The sequence below is a fragment of the Argiope bruennichi genome, chromosome 5 (assembly GCF_947563725.1).
Source record: "Argiope bruennichi chromosome 5, qqArgBrue1.1, whole genome shotgun sequence".
NCBI classification, from domain to species: Eukaryota; Metazoa; Arthropoda; class Arachnida; order Araneae; family Araneidae; genus Argiope; species Argiope bruennichi.
The window spans coordinates 65,130,905-65,157,455 of NC_079155.1; the positions used below are offsets into that span (position 1 = coordinate 65,130,905).

The window sequence follows — 26,551 nt, forward strand, 5'->3', positions numbered from 1 at the left end:
ATGAAAGCGATCTTTAGTTCTTTGGCATTTCAATGATACTTCACAGTATTTCTTAACACAGGTAATCATATAAAAGCCATCGCACAAAATTCTTTAAAGAAACAAGATATTCAACGCATTACGGCTCAACAATGAAATAAAAGAATAATACCCTATTTATGGTTGCAATCTTCAGGTAATAAAAATACTGGGGCAAATAATATCAGGATCTTTTCATACGCAATTGCGGTTGCGGAAAAAAAAATATCCTTGAAATCTAAGTGCTATTCACTCAAAAGTGCCGACTATCTTCTCAAACAAACAGTCTTCCTTGTCGGGTGTGTGTGGTGCTCTAACAGTTAACACTTCGTTCCACACACCCCTAAAAGTGGCAAATCAATTTAGATAAGAGACTGAGACAGCTAACGCGTATCAAATGTTCACCTGAGTATTCTGCAGATTCTTTGAGAGTAATGGCAAAATGCGATAACATCAACAAATCCATTTGTAAATCGATATGGAACAAACTGTTCACAATTCCACTAAAAAAGATTTACAGAACCATACATTACTGTTAAATATCTCCTCGGAACTCGTTTACAGAGAGATCCTTTCCCGGTTTTGACCTTTGACATAACTGATGGACTTGTTGACCACATTGCGGATATTCAACAACTTGCCGAGACTCCAATTTAAGGGTGGGGTATCTTTTTAATATATAACAAGCAAGGGGGGGGGGAATGCTATGTTCATAAAACTGGGCTGCTACGTTATCTCCCCCCCCCCTTTTTCCTAAAATTTTGATCTAACGAATGAGAAGAGAGATGAGTAAATATATTTCAACATTTACTTTTCAAGAAGAAAAACCATGAAAAATAATTTTAGAATATGTATGGGATAAATACTTTTTTTATTTAGCATAAAACTTATGAAAAAAATACTATTTAATAAATATAGCAACGCTAAAGTTTACTAATGAATTTCAATACATTAGTAAATACAACTTGTTACAAAAAAGAATATAAGAAATTACATAGGAAATTATTTAAAAAAAAAAAACCTATGAAAGATATTATTTCAGAGATGAGAAATACATGTTTTTCTTCACATTTTTCATCAAAAATAATGAATAAAATATATGCTACTATAAAATTTATGATTCGTAAGAATGGTTTATTTGTTTGCTGTCTTTTTAATCATTTTAAGAAATATTAGTTTCGATTGCTTTTTATGAATGCACTTATGAAGATATTTCCAATTTTGTCATGCAGCGAGTAAATAATTAAAATTCAAAAAATGGAAATTTTACTTATTTTATAACATTTGATATTCCTTATCTATATCGAATCAGTCGTTTTTTAATTGGTTATATACTCAAAGAAGAGAAGTTTCTAATAATATTCAAGACGCCATTCTATAGTCATCACAGCAAAATTTTTAAAAAGAAATTCAATTTTTATCGAAAAGTTTTACAACTTATTTGCTTATATGCGCTTGCCTTTTGAGTTTCCAGAATGGATATTAGATACTATAGGATACTATTCCTATTAGATACTATAGGATACTATTCCTATTAGATACTATAGGATACTATTCCTATTAGATACTATAGGATACTATTCCTATTAGATACTATAGGATACTATTCCTATATTTTCTATTGATACTTTCCTATTAGATACTATAGGATACTATTCCTATATTTTCTATTGATACTTTCCTATTAGATACTATAGGATACCTTACTATATTCTCTATTGATACTTTCCTATTAGATACTATAGAATAACATCACAATGCTATTTGTTAAAAGGCCATAGCAATGATGTAGGGCATTTTGCGCTGATGGTGGGGGGGAGGGGGAAGAGATGTTAGGATCAAAAGATTATTCTTTAGTAGAGCCTATTTTTGATCGTTTTTTTTTTCTTCACATTTTTTTATATATATAAAAATTATTAACTCTAGCTGTATGTAAAAGATCTTGCGATTAAAACAAGTAATATGTGTTTGCAACTTGATTCCGTCGTTGTTTCAGCTCTCTAGTGAGCTTGACGCTGGAAGCATCATCCACACTAAAGACTGACAGTAAATCCTTCTCACATAATGCTTCCCAAGCGACGCATTTACTCCTAATTTTCCTCCGATGGAAGCATACGCGATCTCCGCTCTCTAATCATATTATCTTTAGCTGAATCCCTCACCGGCGGAATCATCTCCTCGTCTATAGAGAATTGCTTCAAAAGAGAGTATTATGAATTAGAGTGGGGATAAGAAAATCATTTGGAAACCATTTATGTTGTAAGTAATATGATCTTCAGAACGATGCAGGTTATATCGTCGAATCCTTTTTCTTATTTTTTTTTATTCCAAAAATAAATCTTCTCTAACGGATCATCAGTGAATCATTATTATGTAAATTATGCTATAATCTGTAACTAATGTACATTTGTATATTAGTTACAGATGATTCTTGATCATTTACAGATTTATAGTATATTTACAGGTTTTTAGTTACAGATGATAATACGTGAACTACATCTGTACTTATGTGCATTTGTACTCTAAAAAATTGATTTTTCAAATTAAATCAAATAAGGAACTTTTCACTGATTACACAAATATGTAATTTGTATATATTTGAAAAGTCGAAAGTTTATAAATTATCTTTTAACAATAAATATAACAGGAATAACAACAATAAATCTAATAGGAGGATAGGAACTCTATATTCCTATCTGTTTCCTAATTTGTTTTGCATTTTTCTTGCAATACATTTTCTTTAAATTTTGGTTTGTTTAGAACGCATTCTATTCATTACAATTGTATGAAGTTCTATTCAACAATATTTACAAACATTATGCATTTGTTAAACTTATTTTAATTTTTCCTGCGCAACAGAATTAAGCTTTAGAGCCTATTTATCATGCAAAATACTATATATATATTTTTTTAGATTTTCGAATACATTATTTATTAATTAATATTCCTTATTTTTTTGAAATTTTTCTTCTTAGCAAGTTTAAATGAAAATAAGTTTACTGTAATTAGTAGATATATGCTCATATATTATGCTAATTTTGGAGTGATTTTACTCAGAATTATTTTCCGATTTGAGGTTATGAATTTGAAGATTATCGCTTCCTAACATATATTCGATTTGCAATTAAAAACCAAATATTTAAAAAATTTCTACTATTTCATAATTATAATAAATCATTAGCTCTACATATTCTATATTTTCTGTCGGATAATAAATTTCAATTGTGAAATTTCCCTTCATTTACAATTGAAATATCGGCAATTTTCATTGCCGAAAACTTTCCAATTTCCTTAACTTGAAATGATTTCAAAAAATTGATATAATGCTCTTTATTGAATAAATAATCAAGAAGAATAGCGAATCACTTACGAAATCGACCGATTCAACGTTACAAAGAAATATAATCAAATTGTTGTTTTTTGATTCGCGCATGAAATTTTAAATAACTTTCTTTAACCTTTAAAGGATCTCTTTCAGGCATTTATTTTCTTCTCTACATATTTAGAAAAAAAATTGCAAAAATTCTCGACATAATAATCCCGTTCAAAAGCTTTATTTATCAACTGATGTTAAGAAATTTCAAAAGTAATAGAAAAGGGGGGATATTGTAGAGCCAAATTTGTATATTATTTAAAATAGGAGACAGACTTTATTCCATTATAGACTGATGTACTTAAAAAATTAAAAGTCTATTCACTAATTTAAAAAAACAAAGAACTAGATAAGGCAAAAAATCTTATAATTTTCCAACTGGATATTATTAACTGAAATAAAAATGGAAATATATTTAGAAAATAATATAATTGCTATGATAGACGTAATTATCGTATTATATTATTTATAGATACATATTCCAAGCAGAATAAAATCCTCTCGTTGAGCAAGATTTTGAGATATTGTCACATAGATAATTGAATAAATTTTATGATCCAGCATGAATGATAGTAAAATATTTCCACTTTTAACATTAAAAAAAAAAAAGAATCTACGTGAAAAGTACGACTGTATCAAATTGAAATGTAGAGACGAAAATTAAATAAATATATAAAAAAGGCTCTATAAATCATTCATTCAGGTCATAGAGAGGTCCATCTTTAAATGGAAAAATCACATACCAAAAAAATATTCGATTTGAATACATATGTGTTCATTAAGATAATTATAAAGTCGATAAAAAAACACCTGCAGTTAGATTTCAGCACGTCAAAAACAGGTTTTCGTGCTAGTGCAAAAGAAAACTACTTAAATAAGGCTAATTTAACTATTTCAACCCTATCCAGTTCACATTCAAATAACACAAATATGCTTAAGACAAAATATGCTTAAGACTTATTTCTTTTCTCTGCGGTTTCAATTTACATGCTTCAAATTAAGATTGAAATTATTTTAATTTTTAGAATAGAATCTTTGTTTAGATAAAGAATGTGTAAAGCATATAAGGTTTATTTTGTTAATAAATAGACTTTTATACGTTATAATATATTGATTTGTCTTTTCTTGTTAGATAGAAAAACAATCGCGAAAATATGATGGAATCAGGCTAATAATGAAATAGGAATCAAATACAAGCAATGATTTTAAAACAATCAGACATTAAATAAAATCGATACTTTAAAAGTAATAGAGAAAAATGCACTTTACATTGAAAAAAAATCCTTAAGGAAATGCTTTTCAAAATAAATAAAAAAAATCTGGCAATTAAAATTAATCATAATTATATGTAAAGAACTAAAATCCTCCATTTTTATCAATTCAATTTATTCATGAATTTTTAAAGATATTCTGTAAATGAAATATTCGTCATTTTTCAAAATAAATAAAATGCAACTTTTTTTTATATTACCAGAAGCAATTTCATGCTGTGTTTTGCTTACGTTAATCCACACATTCATTAACCTTATAAGCATATTAGATAGCTTTTAAATTAACTTAAAAAGTCATACACTATGATTTAGTTTATTAAAGGCATTCAATTCACACTGACTAAATAAACAAGGTCTAAGTTTATATAGGCCATAAAGAAATATTTATTACTTATTATAGAAATGTAAATTTAGTTTCAAGGGATAAGAACATCGGCCAAGTTAGTGTTTTTCTCCTGAATAAGAGTAGCGAAACTCAACTAAATTTGTATGGCGTGAGTTTGACACCCTTTGTTTAGTATCAGTTTTTTTGCAGACTTTATTGGGGGAAACTCCCCAATAAAGTCCTCACCATATAACACCAAACATTCCAGACCAAAAGAAAGATGAAATCGTAAGGAAAAGAATGACAAAATCCGGACGCGTGTCGGCTCGGCTTTGAAGTCCATCTCCTCACCAACAACTCAACTCTAAACTTGGAAAGGGAGCTTATCTTAGTCTTTCGCCTTATCAAGCGGCACTGTTAGTTGATAATCGTTATAGCCCTGTGTCAACGCCTAGGGAGGGTTTGAGGAGTAAAATACTTTTTTTTCCTTCTTTTTTTTTTATTTCTACCCCACATCATTAGATTCTGGCCTCTTTTTATTTCTGTTACGTATATTTATGTTTATACACTCCGATTTCTTTCTTTGAAATTGTATATACGAATTTACTTAGATTTGAGAAGGATACTGAGGGAGAAAGTGTGAAGTATTCGTGAAGATTGTAGTATCTTTATGGAACAGATGTTTATTTTATTCTTTTTAATTTATATTTTTTTTTATTTGATTTTTTGGTTAGGATGATAAAATGACGCCTGGATTTTTTTTCTCTCTCTCTTTTTAAGATAAGTCTAGCGACATTATTTATTTTTCAATTTTATTTTATAATGGCTTATCTAACATTTATAAACAGAAATAAATGAGACGTCTTTAATTTGCCACGGCAATCAATAGTTTTCCAAAATATTAGATTATCACGCATATATATATATATATATATATATATATATATATATAAAGAGTAGTTTCAGAATTCTTTACTGAAATAATAGGAATGGAATACATGATAGTCAGAGAAAAAATTCTTACTGTTTCAAAAACAAACAAAATGCAAAAAAGTAAAGAGACGGATTCTTCGAGAAGAGATATTTCAATATAAAAATAAAAGTGATAAAAGGCATGTGTTAAATCCAGTAATAATAAGAAAATAGAAATAGTAATAGAATAAGAAAGCAAATAGAAAGTAAAAGAAATAATAGAATAAGAAAATAAACTGAGGCTAGTTCAATTTGGAATAAACACATAGCGTTAAGAAAAGTAAAGATCTCATGAAACGCAGAGGATAAAAGTGAAACACATTAAGGAAATGAAAAGTGACTCTATTTTTAAGCGAGGGGAGAGATGATAAATTAGAGCATTGATTTTATCATATCCAGACGTTCTAATTTTGAATTAATTCATTCTCCGACCAACAAATGTCTCACAGTTATCATAGTTATCAATATACTAAAAAGTATGCATTTACGTCTTTTATCTTTACTATTCAATTTCTTGAACAGCTAAACCAGCAATACATTTACCTAGATTTATGTGAATTCAAAGTTATGTGGTTTCTTATCCCCCCCCTCGTGCTTTAACAATTTTCCATTTTAAATTGCATTACTAATACAAAATTCAGAAATAAAAATGAATATTAGAAATAAATAGAATATTTATCCATTCTGTTTCAAAAATGAAAAGAAAATAATGCCAAAAATTGAACAAGTTGTTCACGTATAACAAGAAGGTGCCTTCTAGGCAAGCAGTAAGATTTGTAAATTGGTAATAATAAAGTCATAAGTTATTGGACTCAATTAGTGAAGAGTTGACACCCAGACAGTTTATAGATATGGGTGAGTAAATCTCTACTAGATAAGCCCACCCTCAAATCAAGATTCTCCAAAAGTGGAAAATGATAACTACAAGTTTGACAGGCAGTCTCTTCTCAGTTGAAAAAGTCTTAAACATTTTAACAGTATTTTTGGGGTTACAATAGACTATCATTAAATAATGTATTCTAATAACTAGACGAGGAATAAAAAAACAATTATTAATTTTTAATGAAGAAATTTTACGTGAGACTAAAAAGAAATCATTGAATCATTGGACGAGCTTCTTAAATTTTATAAAGTAAAAAATAATGGAATAACACATTTTATGAAATGATTTAATTTTAAGATGTATTATTTTGCAAAGATATGTACGAAAAACTATATTTTTTTAAAAACTATATATTCCTGGAATTAATTAAAATTCGCATGCATTTATACTCCAAGTTAGACTGCTCCGAATTATGTCCTTTTCGTCAGCCCCATGTAACTGAATACGATAAAATCCTGAAGTTATGCTGTATAGCATAAATTCAAGATTTTATGGTATTCAGTTTGATATCACGAATTTATAAAAAACATAAACTTTTTAATGTAATGTTATATAAATAAATAAAAGTTTACTGTAAACGTAAATTCCCAATAAGAAATATGTTCAATACTTTTCTTAATTATAAAAGGTACTCCTTTTTTCGCGTTTACATCTAAAACTTATTTCACAAAAACGAGTAGGCAAGTAATAAAAATAATTTGAGGTATAGAAAAGATTAATTAAAAAGTCAATTGGAACTATTTCGATAAATTATCATATGACCTCAATATTGTTTAGGAACGAAATCAAGAAAATGAAGCAGTAGATTCCTATTCTGCCTTAAATAAACTGTCTTAAATTTCTATGTCACTTAGAAAATAAAATGCAAAATCAGATGCTACATTATGCCATACAGAGACCCACAGCAATTGAGAAAACGTCAAAAACAAAAGACGATGGTAATTATAGTAAAAATCGACAAATTATGCAAAATGATAAGAGAAAAAATGATCACTATTAAGATATACTCTTACAGAGAAACACTTGACATTTTTCTTGGGAATCTAAATTGCAATTCATAATTTGAATTATTCATTAGATTCAAAGCTATATCATTTCCATCTGAGAACATTTCTTACAAGATTAGTTTCATTTCAAAATAAGTCAGCAATTGCAATGTTCATTCAAAAAAACCAGCTTCATTTCATTGAATGAAACTGATTGCAGGTTTCTTCATTTAAGGAGGGGGGAGGGTGCTCTTTTGGTGTCTCCCAACAAAATAAGATTTTGATTGAAGCGATCGCATTCATAAGATCGACTGTAATGTTAAATCACATTTCTAGAGATGATTGGTGCGAAAAAAATATGATGGATCGCTGTCTATTGTTTCACAATACATTGCGGCTCGTCTAGTTTGCGGAATACGGTTAACCGAATTAAGAAGAGGAAAAAAGAGTCAAGTTTCTGTAGATAAAAAAATTCAGAATAATTTGCATTCATTTCGAAATCTGAGTACATTTTCATTACATATATCATGCGTGAAGTTTGTTTCGAAATTATTGACCAAGTATTTAGAGGAAAATCAAATTTGACTCTTTTCTGCATTATTTTTTTCTTTGTTTACAAAATTTTATTTTAATATGAATATGAATAGCTGTACATTTTCATAATAAAAAACAAACTAAGTAGACGTTTATAATTTCAACGCCATCAACGAATTCTGACCACCGCATTTATTTTTATATATTTGCAACAAGGTTAAACCGTCTTTCTTTTCTACATTAAGTTAAACCATCGTTCTTTCAATAATTATTTTCTAATCACTTGAGTTTAAATTTGTGTCAAGTTTCTGAACAGAATGGGGATTTTTTTCTTTCTCGCGTTTTTCAGAGTATAATTTTTGTAACTTAAACTGTCCAATATTAAGATGTAATACTATGCAAAAATCATGCCACTAAATTGAATACTTGTTCAGTAATATTTCATGAGAATTCTCTTTTAAAGTTATTTAACTTATGAATGCTTTCACATTATCTCTTTTTCTGATTTCCGTCTTGATATTGTGAGTATATCGGATGAATTCCTGGTCATGGATTTAATATGGACACTTCTGCACAATCATCATGAAGAAATATAAAGCTGCCATTTAAAGGACTCCTCGTAGACCTATTTCCCAGCAGATGTATATCTTTTAGATTATTATTAATAATGCTCAGCATCATATTAAAATTTATAATAAAGGGAATATAATATAATTAATTATAATTTGAAACCAAAGAATAATTTTAATTAACGAAATATTTCGTCCGTAATGATGTATGTGACAAAGTCATTTTTCCCCCATAACATTAGTCCAAATTAGATTTTCTCTCTGTAAAACTTAGTTTTTTAGCCATGTACCTATTTTAAATCAATAAAAAGTGAGGAGTTGTTTTAATCCTTTAAAAGGCCATTTTTTTTTCTAATAATGGTATATTACAAAAATTCTAGGATTAAGATGAGCTTACGAAAAGTGATTCATTTAGCTTATTAGATAGATTTAATTTTATTTATTAATTTGGTTAATTAATAATAATAAATCAAAGCACTCATTTTGTATGATATAAGGAGCTGAAGCATCTAAGTTTCTGCCTCATTGAAAAATTTACCAGAACTTTTGCAAACCTACATAACTTCAGTCAAAGATTGATGAATTTGGTAGCAAGCATACTTCCCATGACCTTAGAAAGGGTTAAAGGAACAGATAATAACAAGCTTTAATAAGCCATCAACAATGATACAAAAACACCTTTTGGTGCATTTGATTGTAGAAAAGGTTAATATAGATAATATGAAAATAACGGGTATTTGATTCACTTCTTTTTTAATAACATGTCTTGTTTAATAAATAAAATAAATTAATTTTCTACGCTCATTAATCGATTTTTATTAATTAATAATTTCGGGATTGAGAAATAATGAGTGCAATTTATCTAATATCTTCTTGCGTAGGTTTCAACTAATATTTCACAAGAACTTCCTTACCTTTGGGAAGAGACTGAGATGCAGTTTCTGTTGATGAACACGAACACATGGGATCTGCTTTCAAACGACCCTGCAATGAAAAGACACGAATTCAAAGACACGACATCAAATGATCATTAACAATTTCTTCACGTATACGATAACATGCAATTTAGTGTCTGAATTTTGGAAGTAAATCATTCCAATTCTCTGCTCACACGAAGGTGCATGAGTGAAATAAAATGGGGTTTTCAGAAAAAGTTGAACGAAGTAAAATTCGCATCGTTTATAAAACACAATTACCTGCCAAAAATGCATTTAATTCAGTTGTTTGATGTGATTATAGCGTAATTTTTGAATACCATCTCAAGTTCATTTTCTTTACTTCGAAATTTCCATTAAAAATGATCATAAATTTCTTAACGATTATTTACTTAAAAAATAAAATTTAGTTAGATGTTCTGCATTACCTAACAAAATATGCTTGTATACCGATGTTTCAACGAAAAAGAAAGGAATAAAATTTTGCGTTATTTCATTACTACTGCAGATAAAAAAAATATCTCGTTCCTATTCCTGTTTTCCGACAATGCATGATAAGAATGTTTTTGTTGACTGTTACTATCCATACTTTATTACAGATTTTTTGTAACTCTCATGCATATAAAGGTGTAAAATGTTTGTTTACTTTTTAGTAAAAATTTATTATGTTTATTTTCTGTTCTATTACTGTGCTTATTTGTTTTAAACTTCTACTGCGTAACAAACGATAATCCCAAATAGTATAAAATGGATGAATATTGTTTAAATATAATAGTAAATATTAATGACAAAACATTATATGAAATTATAAATTTTGTAATATACAGTATGATATTATGATTATCACAATACCATATAAAATCACAAAGACATCTGAAATTTTGAAGCTGAGCTGCTTACTGAAAAAATATTTATACCAGGATTTTTCTAATAAGCAACTCAATATGGATATTCTTCAATAAAACACTTACTGTCGCTCACAATGCAAAAAAAAAAAAAAAAAAAAAAAAAAGACTAAGAAAGAGGATGGCTCTTATAATATCGCAAATAAAAAAAAATGATATATATGATTTGTTAGGAAATGTTAAAATTCGTTCCAGCTTTATGCAAATAATTTTCATCTATTGTTGCTTCATTGCACTGCTTACTTTAAAACCGTTTTATCTTTTGATACAAGCAACTTGGCATACATTGGCGAAATGAAGTACTGTCTAATGGATTTCAATAGAATTGAATTTTCAGTATGCGTTCTTTTTCACTGTAAATCTTAAATCTCATAAATTATATATAATATACTCAGTAAATATATTATAAAAATTCTTTCATACTCTTTGGTGGTATTCTGATTTTAGGAAATGTTGTAGTATGTTTCTAAAATAAATAAGATCAGTTTGTTTCACATCAATTGTTGTGTTGAATGCAGTGTATTTGTATTTGCAGGTAGTGGATATATTTTATCATAGAAACCATACACAACAACATTGATTTAAGTTGTTGTGTTGGTTATCCAATACAGGCCTCTGTTTATTCTTGGATATGTTACTAATAAGAGATGAAAATTGAACGTCGTTTCTTCATGTTTAAATTAAAAAAAATCTACTAATCTGTGAAGAAAAATTTAAAACTAAAAAAGTTTTACTATTAAAAAGACCTATAAATGTGCTATCGTATATAATGAAAACTGAATTAATGTTAGGGTTTTTTTAATGTACATTTGGAAAATTATTTATTATAATTTTTTTTTTTTAATTTGAGAAAAATCTTGGAAATTTTATTAAGTACTTGCTAAGAAAATTGCACGTGAAAACGTTTTTTCTTTTCTTTTTTTTCCCATTGACATTGTGAATAAAAACAAGGTTATCTTAAAACGCCTATAAGTACTTTTCTAGTTATCGGAATTCACAGAGAGAAAAAAAGCAAGCTTATTCTAAAAGTATTATTCTACAAGTTCAAGTACAAGTGGTATCATAATAGTCTATTAAAAAATGGCCTGGAAAATCAAATTTGAATGTAGTAGTATTTCATCTCAGTTAAGAAGCTTGAACTCATTTTCCGATTATCATCATGCTCGCGAACACTACCATTTAATATTTTCCCGAGCACCAATTGCCATAAAATAAGACTTTTTTTTTTCAAAAATCTATCTTATTTATTTATTTATTTGGAAAACCTTCTATTACGTTGAGGAACTGATCAAGGCCATAGTAAAAATATTGGCTTCTCATTCAACAGGTCAGAATACGATCCTCGATGTTTTTATAAGAGCATATGCCGTTATTGGGAAAACATTGGTATTCCAATCAAACATCACGGATTCGAGTTTGTCAAATCAGACATTATTATTGCTTTAATTTAGCATATTTTCAATTATTAAGAAAACGGCATATAATAAGTCAAATAATATTTTTTTCCCTTTCCCTTCCCTTTCTGTTCTTATTTCTACTTTAATAATTTAATTGCAAAGTCAAACTGCTATGTTTAAAAATTTATGCTCAATATATATTATTCTTGCCATTAATTAATTCATTTCATTTGAATGAAAGGTGTAAGACCCCTGAATCTAGCCTCTTCCAGAGAACCCCCACATCATTAGTTTTTTTCCCGCCTATTATAATACCATTTGAAATCATTTTTGAACTAAATGGTGCCTTCAGATTAATAGGATAAATTATAAGCAATTAAAGGATTAATTACTTATTTAAAATTCATCTGCGAAACTTTATCAAATCGATGCCATTATTAAAATTTTCTCAAAACACAGAATAGTCCTACATTTCAAATAAATGAAGAATTAATGTATCCCGTCAGCGGCAACTTTGCTTATGAAAATGTCGCATTTATAACTGCGAGAATAAGTTTATAACACTCTGTGAGGTTCGAAGCGCGAATTGTTGTCTCGAGATAAGGTAGCACAAAGGATAAGCCGATCCGATTGCGGCTTTCTTTGATGTGGTCTCGTATCACAGCGACCTCCCCTGAAGCCATAAAATGTCCGCTGCAAGTATGTCGAAGGTGTGATGAGTAGGTGTCAAGCAGATATAGCTTCCTCTTTTGCTTACTTCGATAACGAAATTGAAACTTTTCCATGCCAAGCAAAATGGGTGAAAAAGATGGATTTTTGCCTTTCATTTGTCCGATAGAAATAGATTGTTAAGCAATAAAAATAAAATTTGAAGATACTATTTTCTCTTAGAATGCATTTTTATCTATATTTAAAATGAGAATTTCATTAAAATGGGATAACCCAAGAAAATGCAGTCAGATTAAAGAAAGTGTACAACTCATCAACTTCTAGACAAAAAAATTTTGTAAACACAATAATGATGAGTAAATCTTCTTCTCTTAGAAGTTAATTTCAATTTAGGGAGGGAAAAACTCGAAAAGTTGAATGAGAAAACAAAGGTAATAAATGAATCCACCTACTAAGTATTTAACTGTAGGTATATATCTACTATGGTAATAAACTAATGAATTAAAAGAGAATCAGAGACAATAAAAAGATTATTATTAAATTATAAAACCAAAAATTAAATAAACAAAGAATTTAATTATTAATTATTTAATTTTCTGTCAAATTTGGTCATTAATTTGCAAATTGGGATACATTTTTCATTAAATCGATGATAATATAATAATTCATTAAATCGATGATAATATAATAATTCATTAAACCGATAAATTATTTTCAATGCATAGTTAAAAAAGAGTGGCAGAATTATGCAGAAATTGCTTTTATAAAACTTCAAACTAATTAATATTTCTTTTATACTAAACATAATAAATAAACAAATGTTTTAAAGAAAATGCTTTTTAGAATGATAATTTTTTTTAGTGTATAAAGTCGTTATCAGTATAATCATTTTCTATTATAAATTAAACATCATAATAGACATATTCTATTTTATAAATAAAAGGCTGTAATTTCTTAATTTTTAATTTATAAATTACACTGGAAATATTAAGGAATCACAATTCTTCAAGGATTTATAACCAAAGACAACAATCTCATATATTAATTAAGATAATAAAAAAAATTAAAATTCGAAAATATTAAAATATATTATCATTGTCAGCATAAAAGTGTACAAAATGTGTAGTGCTTCATTAACCGAGTAATATTCGGCTACAAAATGCTTTTCACTCATGTCTAGATAAGTTATGTAATAATAGACATCAAGCCTAGATAAATGAAATAAAGCCTAGATAATGGAAATCGGGGAATTAAAATTCAAATCCGTGGCAAAAAGATTATTTCGCACTTTTCCGGCTAATCTGAAATGTCTCGTCACTTGTTGAAAGCTTGAAGCTTATTATATGAGGAGTGAGATGTGGATTAGCATTTCAGTTTCATACAATTCCGAATGTCTTCATGTTAATAAATAATCTGTGGATTTATCTCGACATGCTGTTTTAAATAATAAATGGATAGCCCACTCCTGCCATTTTCCCTTTTACCTTTTCAAGCGAAAATCCTGCTTTATATGAGATTGTATACTTTTGTGCATGGAATACATAGATTTAACTGCAATTCAAAAAAGTGTTTTTGTGCAGTTCCATTTTGTGCAGTTCCATTTTGCAGTTCCATTTGTTCCTTACAGGAGAAAAAAGGCACTGGTGTTAATAAAAATGTATAATATTGAAATGTGACCCTCTTAAATTTATTTAATCAGAGGTTTGGCAATGATAGTTACCTGAGGTATAGTCATCTTGAGTTCGAGGCTGCTGGGTGTAGACATCACTGAAAGATTCCGGCCAAATACATCCGATGACCGGCATCGTGATGTCGCATTGCTCGGAACTCACTTCACACAACCCGATTTCTGATTGTGTTGAACGAAATTTCAATCTGCAAAAGAATAAGATCATGTCATGTATTTTGTGTATACCAATAGTTTAGTCAGAATTTTCAACTGGTGCCAAAATTGATTCAAAATCAAGCTTATTACATAAAGAATGTAATCAAATGAATATTTTTGGACATCACTTTTTAAGCTTTACTACTTTTCTATTTGTTTTCAAAAGACGAAAATTTTTATGCCTCCTTTTCTGTCCATCAGTTTTGTTGAAAACTTAGATTGGCTAGATCGCCGCCAAAATCAAACACTTTTGACAAAAATATTTATCAAAAGTAATTGATATTGGCGGAAATAAAACCTAATTATTACTTAATTTCCATGTTTTGTTGAAAAACTTATAACATCGTCTTAATAATCGCATTTTGAGGGTTCATTTTTTTAACAGCTGGTAAATGATAATTTAAATAAAAAAATGCAGAATGTTTCTTTTTTTCTATACTTTATCGAATTATAAATCTAGTTTTGCGAAATTACATGTTATTATTCTGAAAAGGAATCTTTAGCTGTTGGAATGCCCGAATGGCCTTTCACATGTTACTTTTTAGCATTTTAAGGCATTTCGCCTATGTTCAAGTTTGATGAATACTTTTGATGATCCTGCTAAATAATATCTTCGGTTTTAAATATTTTAGTTTTAACAATATTCAATGCAGGTAAATATTGTCATCCTTTGGATGGGAGAGTCGGAGAATGAGGAACAAAAAAGCTCTTATTTTGATTTGCAAGGTGGTTCCAAAAGCTCGCTAAAGTGTCTATCTATATGATTGATTACAATATTTAAATGGTGCAGCCATTTTAAAGATTTCACCCAAACTGTGAAATTGCTATTGGATTTTCAAGAACAAGAAAAGACAGGATGTGTTTATTCCTTTTAGTTCATAACATAAATCACAGTTCAAAGTATAACTAATTTGTCAATAAACAACAATACATGATCTCATTCCTGGTGATTCCGCTGAACAGGGTGATTATACCACCTGAAAAGAACCATTTGAAACGAGAATATGAAGTAATCAGGACATAAAATTCCACATAATTCAACTTTGAGAAGTAGGTGTAAAATGACTGATTCAAGTTTTTGTGGTGATATAAAAGTCTAAATCAACTCATCTGTAGTCCTTTTATTGTTTTTCGAAGACACAGTAATATAAAACGACCTTGAAATTCAATTTTTTTCTTTGCTGCCCTTAAACAGTTTGCATAATAATTGTTTAAATAATTAAAAAAAGATTCTAAACGCATTATAAGTAAACAAATTATAAGCAATCACTCTAAGAAATGCGTAATCCGAATTGTAATTTCGAAATTATATTTAATTTTGTTGTTACTTTGCCTAATAGAATCGGCAACAAGTTTTATTTAGTGCTGAAAGTTAAAACTGTATTTCTTGATCTCATAATATTTTTCTTAATTGTAATAATCAAGAAATGCACTGTAATTCCAAGATCATATTACATTTTATTAAAAAAAAATTGATCTTTATATATTTTAGAATTATATTGTTACCACTGAATATTTTAACTAATCTGTTATTCAACTAAGCTGTCATCTGTGAACTCGAGCATAAAAAAAGGTGATCAGTCAAAGAAACCTGAATTCGATATCTTGAAAGAAAAATTTGTATTCAATTACGGAAAATTGTAAATTTATTCATTTGGTAAACTTTTTTAATTCGCCTGTAAGATTTGATCTGAAACTGCTTTTACTACCGGTTGAAGATGAGATTTCAGCATATACTACATGAATATTTCACTGCAAGTTAAAATCAGCAATAATTGTTTCACGAAGCAAATTTGGAAATAATTATATTTGAAACAATAATACATACATCTGAAGGCAGCAATTTTTTGACCAAGCAAATTTCTCAATAATGAGAGGAATGTTAATCGTACTTTTAAATTCTTGCAAAACCTCTACTCTTTTTTAATAAATAGTAGTATTATAGAAAATAAATATTAATAATAAGTAGATTAATTAATAGAATTGTGAATGTTTTCGAATTATTAGGAGTTATGCTAAAAAAGATAATTTTACTGCATCTAGAAATGAGTGTAGAAAAAACAAATTCTAGTTTTACCACCACCATCAGAAGAAAAATAATGTAAGATAAATTATATTTCCATTAAGTCAAATTTAACTTTTAAAACAGTATGAAAAATAAATAGAACAATAATTTGAAAACGAAAATTTTTAGCAGAATTTGCATTATTTCGTATGTTATTCCGAATATAAGAACTATCATGCACTGCTTAATATCTTCTTTTTTCATCATGAGTTGCAAATATTGATTGTTTTGTCTCATCACATTTCTATATCTTTATATCTTAACATCTTATTTCTGATATATTTCCCTCCAGTACAGAGAATTTCAATGATCACATCGAAAATTGAGAGACAAGATAATACATGTAACTGAAGTATTATTAAAAATATATAAAATAAACACATTTGGTCGATTCGATACCTGAGCTTCTGGTTCAAAAAAGTTTCATTTTTAATTACCCCATACCAGTTCGGTGTCTTCGGCACTCTTCTAGACCACCTTATTCTCAATTCTTCTGAATAAATTTGGAAATAAGTAGAATAGAATATCGATTATCAAAGTTTCCATTAACTAAATTGTTAGTCAACTGAACTGGTATTGGAAAATCAAACTATGTTTTTCATTTTTTTAATCAATAAATTTTTCAATAAAAAAAATAAAGGGTGTCATTGAAGTCGATTTTCTGAGTGTGAAGACTTGTTATAGGCCGTTATCGGAATATTATTTCCTTTGTAATCCAAGAAATTATTTAAATGAGAAATGATAAATAAAAACACAATTATATTCTTAAGCACTCTTTTATGATATGAGAAAATTCAACTCATTTTCGTGAAAAAAATGCATAGTAAATACTCCGGGAAGTATGTCAGAGTTAAATGAAAAAAAGAATTCACTTAAGAACTCTTTCAAAGAATCACTGGGCAAGGAAAAGAAGTGCGAAAATTAGTAGCATTTGATAATCAAACTTCCTATAAGAAATCAGATAATTAATAAAAAAGTTTTTTAAGTTTTTATGCTTGGTAGGGCGAACTCACTTTTATAATTTTAAATAAAGCTTTTTAGAACGTCCTGACAGAAAAAGAGATATCATAATTTAAAAATTAGTCGTTTTTAACTGAGCTTTCGATTATCCAAAGTGATAACAGTTCTGAAGCAATTCGAATAACCCGCAAGGTTTATAAGTCTCCATGGGCCCCATTTACCCCTTTTTAATTTCCTATATCAAATAATTTTTATTGATTTTAAGTTTTTATATAAACTATAGCAAATGCTTATAAAGTGACAAAAGGTTTAAATACCGGTTTCTTTGAAAAGAGAGAGTTTCTGCATTTCGCACATATTCAATTTTAAAAGCAATTTTAAAAAATAATAAAAATAAAGCTTTGAAAGCATCATAAAACTATTTGATCATGAAATCGGACCTTTCTAAAATAATAAGCTGCATATTTTTTAAGGGTTTGTAAACAATGTAAAACCTGTGAAAGAAAATCAATAAAGAATATAATAATAATATTCTAACATTTAAGCGATATTTGATTTTAATTCGTAATTGCTCCAGTGCAAGGACCTTGCAAATTATAGGAAAGCATAAAATTAATATGATCCGAAAATATCGAAAATAATGCATAAGAACTTCGGTGTCTATTATTCCTATGATAACATAACCCTATATATGTACTCAACTGATATATGGATTTCATATCTCAAATTCCGACGAACTTACTATGGTTAAAACAAGCACTTCACATTCTTGATTCCCATTTTTTTTCACCCCATTTTTACTCAGATACCGAAACTATCCATAGCCGACTTCTTAGAATACATAGTACCCAAAAAAACTTATGGACCGGAAACCTTAAAACCGTCAGCCAAACTAATCGACTCAAACCGGCACTGCAACAATAATAACCTTCCAAATCCGACACCCAGGACCAATGACATCTCCTCCTCTTTATTAACACTATTCCAAAGAAAAAAAAAATAGCTAACACTGAGCACATTCTTTTTTTGAGGCAAAAAAGGGGTAAAAGAAAACCGCTCTTTGCAAATTCCGCACACTCGAAGAGTGATAACCATGACCGCATCGTCTGTGAAAGATGAAGTAAAATAAAAAACGAAGACAAGGAAGGCTCCGAAGAAGACGATAAGGACCCCTATTTTAGGCGCTAAATGGCGAAACTCGGTTGGGCAACTGCCGGACGCGTGCCAATTTCCAGTGATAGATCGGCAGCTATTTCTCTCAACTCGTGCCCAGCAGAATTGCATATTAGCCGTAACTCGATCTCGTCTTTCTTTCTTCTTCTTGTGCTTTCTACTTTTTTTTCTTCTTCCTCAAATCTTTCTCGATGTACAAACACTTCTTGTGGGACTTCCTTAATGGGACCTGCGTCGTGAATCGCCAGCAAAGGAATCCGCCGCATTTGCTGCTGATGTTAGTCATCAGTAGGAGACAATCAGAAACAGTATCTGGAGGAGAAGTTCTTGTAATGAATGGTGCGAGGGAAGAGGAGGAGAGAGGTTGGTATGAGGCGCCTGGCTTAACCTTTCGTAACCTGTACACTTGGGAGAAAAAAATAAGCACTGCATTCACTTTCTTCACATCAAGGCTGCCAAGGCTTTAGTGTTACTGAAATATAATAGTGTCGATATAGCTGAAATGACCAGATACTATGAATTTAAACTCGGGTTATTCCTAGATCAAGGATTCTTGAGGAAAATTTTCGTGAAAATTTTTTTAACTGTTGGAATTTGAATAAACTTTTGAAATGGCAATCTCCTATGCTATCAAAAATAAGTCAATAATAACATGCCACTGTTTTGATCTAAAACCAATTTTACGAATCTTAAATTAAAAAAAATAATTAACAATAAGGGGCCATTAATTAATTATGATTTTTAAAAAATTCCATTTAAAGCGTTTTTCTGAAAACACTTTGAATCTAAAGAACACTTTAATCCTACAATACATGACTTTTTTTTTTTACACATACAAAAAAAAATGTGTTTTGAATAACTGCATAAAGTTCAAAAATATTATTTTTAAAAAATTAAAAGAATTTTTTTTTGTGAAAATTTAAAAAAAAATTAATTAAAATGTGCCAAATGGTTACATTATAAATTAAGCACTATCCCAGTGACCGAAATCACATTATAACAATTCTGAATATAAATAAAAGTCCCTTTTTAACCCTTTATTTTTTAAGAAGCTAAAAAGATATTTTGATTATATTTTTAATGATAGAACTATTCATACAATACATGTCCTGGTATTTTTTCCGAGTTTCAACTAGTACCGTTATTATAATCTATAAGTCTTTTCTATAAATTTTTATTTAAAAGCATTTAAAAAATTATTTCCAAACATTCATTGTTACCCTTTGGAAGAGTCATGTTAAATTTATAAATGAAAATAAAAACACGCAACCAAATGGCTACACGATGCACTAAAGGATTAAATCAAAAAAGATTTATTTGACAAATTTTGGTGATAGTTACCGAAGAAGTTGAAAGTTAGGGACCTAAAAATTTTCGTTACTTCTTTGTGGATGAGTCACAATTTAATAAGCGATTCTTATTGTCCCGATTCGATCTCTTACGAAGAAGTAAGAGATCGAATCGGGACAAAAGAGAGAAATACTCACGGATAATTCGGAAATCTTTGTCATTTTACCCTGCATTTAATGATCTCGCAAATCTACATGATATCGGACGTAAAATAAATTTCAACCATGTAACGACATTGAATTGCAATAGTCAATAAAATAAGAGGGATGGGTATTCTATGCTTTGAAAACATTGAATAAGTGATTCCTTCACAATTAATAAATCTTATCCTTGACAGATTTAATGTATTTCAGGTCTTCAAAAGTGGCGAATTTTTAGAAATTTTGGAAAGTTTTTTTAAAAAATTAAATCTGTCTAATGATTTATTTTACTATAATCAGTTACTAATCATTAAAAAGTCAAAAAAAAAAAAATAGGAAAATCTATGTACATTTTTTTCAATCTGCGATAAAAAAATCAAAAAGGGAAACATAAGGTCACTTCAATATTCTTCTTCTTTCAGTTCAATAATATTTTCAAATTCATGACAGAGAGCATGTGCTCTTAATTATTATACTTTCAATAAAACTTATTGAAAGCATAAAGCTTAAATGTTCATTTTTAAAATTTTTAAAAAATGTATCTAATATCTAAAAAACCTATTTATTTCAAAATTCTTTGAAGTTTAAAGATATATCATAATATTTTACAAAAATGGAATTTAAGAAGGATTTCAAATAGTTTTCCATCCTTGAAAATGGATGTTTGACAACTATTTCCCAATCAAAATGAAATATATTAACATAAAAATTAATCTCACTAAATATAGTTTTATAATTTTCTAATTTTTAGTTCTAAATTTTATAGATGTATCATGTGAATTTTTATTATTGTTGTATCATTTGTATAGTTATGAAAATAATCTCTGTGAAATATAATAATGACACCTATATATATAAATATTTAATAAGTTTAATTTCCACGACTATTTGGTTGTAAAAAGTCAACCTCAAATCAAATAACACATGTGAGACCCGATTTCACATAAAATCCATTAGACACCCTGATCATAGCCCAGTAGATAATTACTAAATTATTAAAGAAATACATATTTCTAATAGAAAAGATACCCTAAATGGCTGATTTTAAAAACGGTTGTTTCGTATTTAAATAATTATTATAGATCAATCCATTATCACTTCTAGAAAGGGCTTTGCCTTGATGGCGGAATTTCCTCAAGGCTACCATTGAAATGGTCATATTAGTGTTGAAGTCTATAATCGTCTATAATAGGGATTCAGAACTTTCTAAGTTGATCAGTTTTTGTCGAAAAAAGTGTTAAAAGTTTTTTTTTAAATTATTGTGTCAAGAATATTTTTACTAAATATAACTAATTGGATAGAGGAATTCTATGAAAATTCAAACATCGCAATTGTTATAGAAATGCATCTATTTACTAAAACATTATAAAATTTATTTGTTTTCATCATTTACAGAATTTTTCTAACTAGAAATATATGCCTGACTTTAAATGATCAAGTGTCCTCTTTACTGAATGCTGATTAGAGTGGATGCCTTGCATTAAAATTTAAACACGGTCAAATCTTAATTACGGTTTGCAAACAAAAAATCAATCTACCACATTTTGAAGTACAAGGGAAATTTGAAGAATGATGTGTCATTTCAGATATTATTTTCGCTGTCTGGTTCCGATTTCAAATTATAAAATTCGTACCAAAATAGCCATTCAATAGCTTCAGAAAGAGAAGCCAATTTAGTTAATTTAATATGGTGTTTTATATAGTTTATATACCAGAGCTTAAATATCTCGAAAATTATTTGCTTTCCGTTAGAAAAATCGATATGTTCTCTCAATATTGTTTATTAAAAATGGTATCGATTTAAGATATTTAAATAATTTAAGTATTATTTAATTATGAGCTATGCAACTACATTTTTAAACAAATATTTTTCTCTTGTTTTACCCATACATAGAATTAATGATCAAGTTGAATTTTATTGAATTAATAGAAACTTTAAATAACAAAATGAAGCTATCACATGTTTCAAATCCATAGGAGGCAGATTTTTTTTTCGATTTTCTCAATAAATATAGAATTAATACTGCCGGACTGTTAAATAGAAATAATAATCCAATTCTATTTCTGCTTTAAAAAAATTTAGTGAAACTGGTACGTCAGAATTAAACATGTGTTGACAAACAAATTTACGAAAAACTCGCAAATTCACAGATGGAATTTTCATCTCATCTGGAAATACTGAACGATGTAAAGAGACATTTACATATCTAGAAGGAGAATTAGTTTCCTCAAAAATTAAAAAATATTGAAATTTGCTTTGATTTAAAAAATAATTTCATTAATGCGTACAAATATCATTGGAGTAGAAAATGACAAATCGAGTGGAAAACGATTCCATTGTCGTAGTTTTCAAAATATGCCCATCTTTTATACCAAATCTTCTCCTGAAAAACTCGTCTAATTCAAATTATGCACTCTTATCGTATCAAAAATGAGACAGAAAAGTTTCAAATTTTAAAACGAAAATTTTAATTTATTATTCAATTAATTTGAAATTAATTAACATTTTAACTTTTTTCTATTTTGAGCTACTTTACCACCATTTTTAAAAAATTATCTTTTATTTTAATTACATGCATTTTGACAAAAATTCTTATCAGTTTTAAAATAGTGATTTGGCAATGTTTAAAAGCAAGTTTCTGTCAATCGTTCAAACTCAAACAAAAATGAGGAAAGTAAATCTTCCGTGAGCAAACGAAAGAGATGCTCGAGGACAGCAGTGTCTTCAGACGAGGAAGGATCATGCCAAAACATCTCGACCGAAAGAATTGGAAGATGAACGAGAGCGCCTTCTACAACAGATGCGGGAACCTTTTCAATGATACCGCATTCATTCTGCGCGATTTTTTCTTTTCGATTTCCTTTAGTTTTTAAAAATTTAATTGAATAGTCGCCAATGATTTTGAACTAAAGAAATTTATAGATACGCTTTACTTGGCAACGGTAAGACTTTGAACTACTCTACCTTAATTTTTTTCTATTTCTATTTTATTTTTTAAATATTTTTACACACAATTTTTTCCGGCTTTAAAAGAATTATTGTCGATAAGATCTATCACTTTTACCTGCATCTACTAGGAAATAATAATTTAGCAATATTATATTGGGGAAGAATGCTGTTGATCTTTGAGTCGGGGAAATAGGAGTAAACAGTTAATGATGCCTAAAAGATAACTTAATTCCATCGTTCATACTCCAATCAAGGCAAAGAAAGTAAAACTTTCGCGATTTATTTACTTTAAATATTTTTTATTGTTGATATTATAATCTTACTTTTTCTTACTTCAAAAATATTATTGGTGAAATATTTCGTCCTGTCTAACATCAGGTGTATCAAATACCGTCTCTATAAAAATGAATATGGCCAGTTTTCTCTTAACTCTTCTTTCAATTTCAGAAAGAAATGGGATCATTTTTTTAACATTTAGCTGTTTGAAAATTCAAAACATCCTTTGTAAATTAACATCTCTTCCCTTTTTTAAGTTATCCAAAGTTCTGTGGTTCTTTCGATTACCAGATGTGTTACCTTTACTTTTTTTACTTATTGTAAATCAATCTAACTATTTTACATAAACAATGAAATAATATGACAAACTATAAAATTTTGTGCAGATTGAATTGGGAACAAATATATTAGTTCAACAAGAAAAGTTAAATCTTCATGATTTCTAAGCACATCATCTGTTAGAGTTTGTCAAGGGGAAAAAACACTTTATACTAGTTTAACAACTGGATTAGAAGAGATTACCACTTGATTGCTATGCAACGGCTGGTTCAATTGTCAATGAAAGAATACATGAATTAAGTATTAACCAAGCTATAGGAGTGACGGTTCTTAACAATGTGCAGTGTGACCCACACTTTTTAATGATCAGATTGGTTTCACATTTCAAGACATTTTAATCTAATTAACATATTAATGATTTATTTTATTTTATTTTAGTGACTTTATGAAAATGTCTATCTTAATTGCTTATTATGGTTATCAATGCACAGCATTCTTCATACACAAGTTCGGTTCATAAATAATGTGGTAACAAAGTGAACCTAGTGGAAGCAATTTTACTTGGTAAAAAATAAATATTATCCTAATATAATATAATTCATTTAATGTGTAATTTTAAAAATGTGTTTGTTTAGAAGTTAGACAAGTAAAATTTTTTTATCGATCTGTTTGTGGTACATCTCTGATCAGTGGCCATAAGCAAGATTTTTTGCTCGTAAATATACCACTTATGGTACGACATCTATACCCTTATGGGAAACAGTATTCAGACAAGAGAGCGAATATTCGAAGTTTTGCTGATCTACTGAGATCCTTTCCCTTTACATCATAATATGTTGGATTCATATGCAATTAATACATTATTTAGTTATGAAAGGGAAATAATTCTTACCTTACGAAAAAACCTTATTCCTTCAACGTATGAACTGCGAAAATTATGCTACCACAAATTCATCAAATGAAAATGAGTCTTTCAGACAGTACTGTGATCAAGTTCATTCTATTACATAATCAAACCAGTTAACTATACTCATTTAATATAAACTCAACTACTGTTATTAAGTTAGACAAATCCCATTTAAAAAAAAAATCGGTCTGCCTCAGAAATATCTCAGCTCAGCGACCCTAGCTAAGATTCCTATTCGGGAATACACGACTAACCAATGGCGCAACCTCTATACCACCGTTATGGAGAATATTCAGGCATGAGAGTGAGATTTTCGAAGTTCTTTCGGATTCTTTGAGAACCTTACCCCTCTGTATCATAACTATCTGAATTTATATGCAATTAATGCCTTTACTTAGTTATGAAAGGGAAATAATTCTTACCTTATGAAAAAACCTTGTTCCTTCAACGTAAACGTATAGGACTGCGAAAACTCTGCTACCATAAATTCATCAAATGAATGAATCTTCCAGAATATAGTGATGAAGTTCATTCTATTACTTAATCAAACCAGTTGTTTATTCTCAACTGTATTCATTTAATACAAATTCAACTACTGTAGAAAGATTTATTATTTCATTTCGCTGTCTGCTCTTGAGTTTCATTTACCATCTTGATCTACTGGCAACCTCCTAAATTAGAGCCACGGAGGTTAGAAACATACAAAAACCTCTCTAGATCCATATATCTTTCAACGAGGAAGCAAAAATCTTTCTTAGTCATTCGACTTTTGACCTCACTTTTGCTGTTCTTCGCTGTGAAATATTATTTCTCATTTTCCACAGAAATTGCTTTTTCTACCGTGAACAGAATAGAATTCTCTAAAAAAAATTTTTTTCAACTCACCCAAGGAAGTCCTTAACTGAGATTTTTTCAAATGATATTATTGTTATTTATTGCTAGATGTTTAGAATTGTTCTTCCTTAATGAATGCCATTTTTTAAAAAAACTGGAGGTCAATTTGTTAATCGAAATATCCAAGCAAATTTCATATGCGTATCACAGATTTGGAATAAATCTAATTTGCCAAATGTACATAGTGCAAAGTGCATACATAGATATCAATTAAATCTTATATCTATGTATGCACCGTAGATTGTTTTGGAATGAATTTATTATTTCGTTTAAATAAATACAATTAGGAATTCCATTTCACACACTACAAAAGCTAATTATTCTTCATTTTACATGAACTTGGGTCAGTGAAAAGCCAAGTAGTTTGTCCAGAATCTGTTATTTTTTCACAAATATGAGTAATGTCCAGAAAAATATTTATTTTTAAACAGGATTCCATATTTCAATGGAAAACCTTTGAAACGGAAATAATGTTTCAAATAGTAGACTATTGTCCATATTTAAAGTTCATTTCGGTTAATATGACAATAACAGTCCGCTTCAACAAATTAATTATTTTACTTGCGACGCAAGATATATATTTCTTTACTTTTTTTTATTGCTTTTTTCCCGTTTCTTTGAAGCAATCATGTAAAATTATGTGCCAGTCTCTATCACATATTGAGAAAATTTTAAAAGCAATAAATGAATAATGAAATAAATGAATAATGCAATAAATACTTATTAATAGCCAGATAGTCAATTTTTTACTCATAAAAAATTGCATTAAATGTGTGACAAGATAAAGGAAATAATTTTGAAGAGAAAATATTAGTCCTCCATTCGTCAGTGACTA

At 28.6% G+C, this 26,551-nt stretch overlaps 1 protein-coding gene across 1 annotated transcript in view; it reads right to left on the bottom strand.

The window, feature by feature from the left end:
• Window positions 1–26,551, bottom strand: part of LOC129968902 (protein odd-skipped-related 1-like) — a 152,817-nt gene that overhangs the window by 105,838 nt on the left and 20,428 nt on the right. The window contains exons 2-3 of the mRNA XM_056083237.1: window positions 14,558–14,712; window positions 9,846–9,915 (exon numbers count right to left, since the gene is read on the bottom strand). Coding sequence (XP_055939212.1) covers window positions 9,846–9,915; window positions 14,558–14,602 — 115 coding nt within the window. The 5' untranslated portion in view covers window positions 14,603–14,712. The remainder of the gene's footprint in view (window positions 1–9,845; window positions 9,916–14,557; window positions 14,713–26,551) is intronic.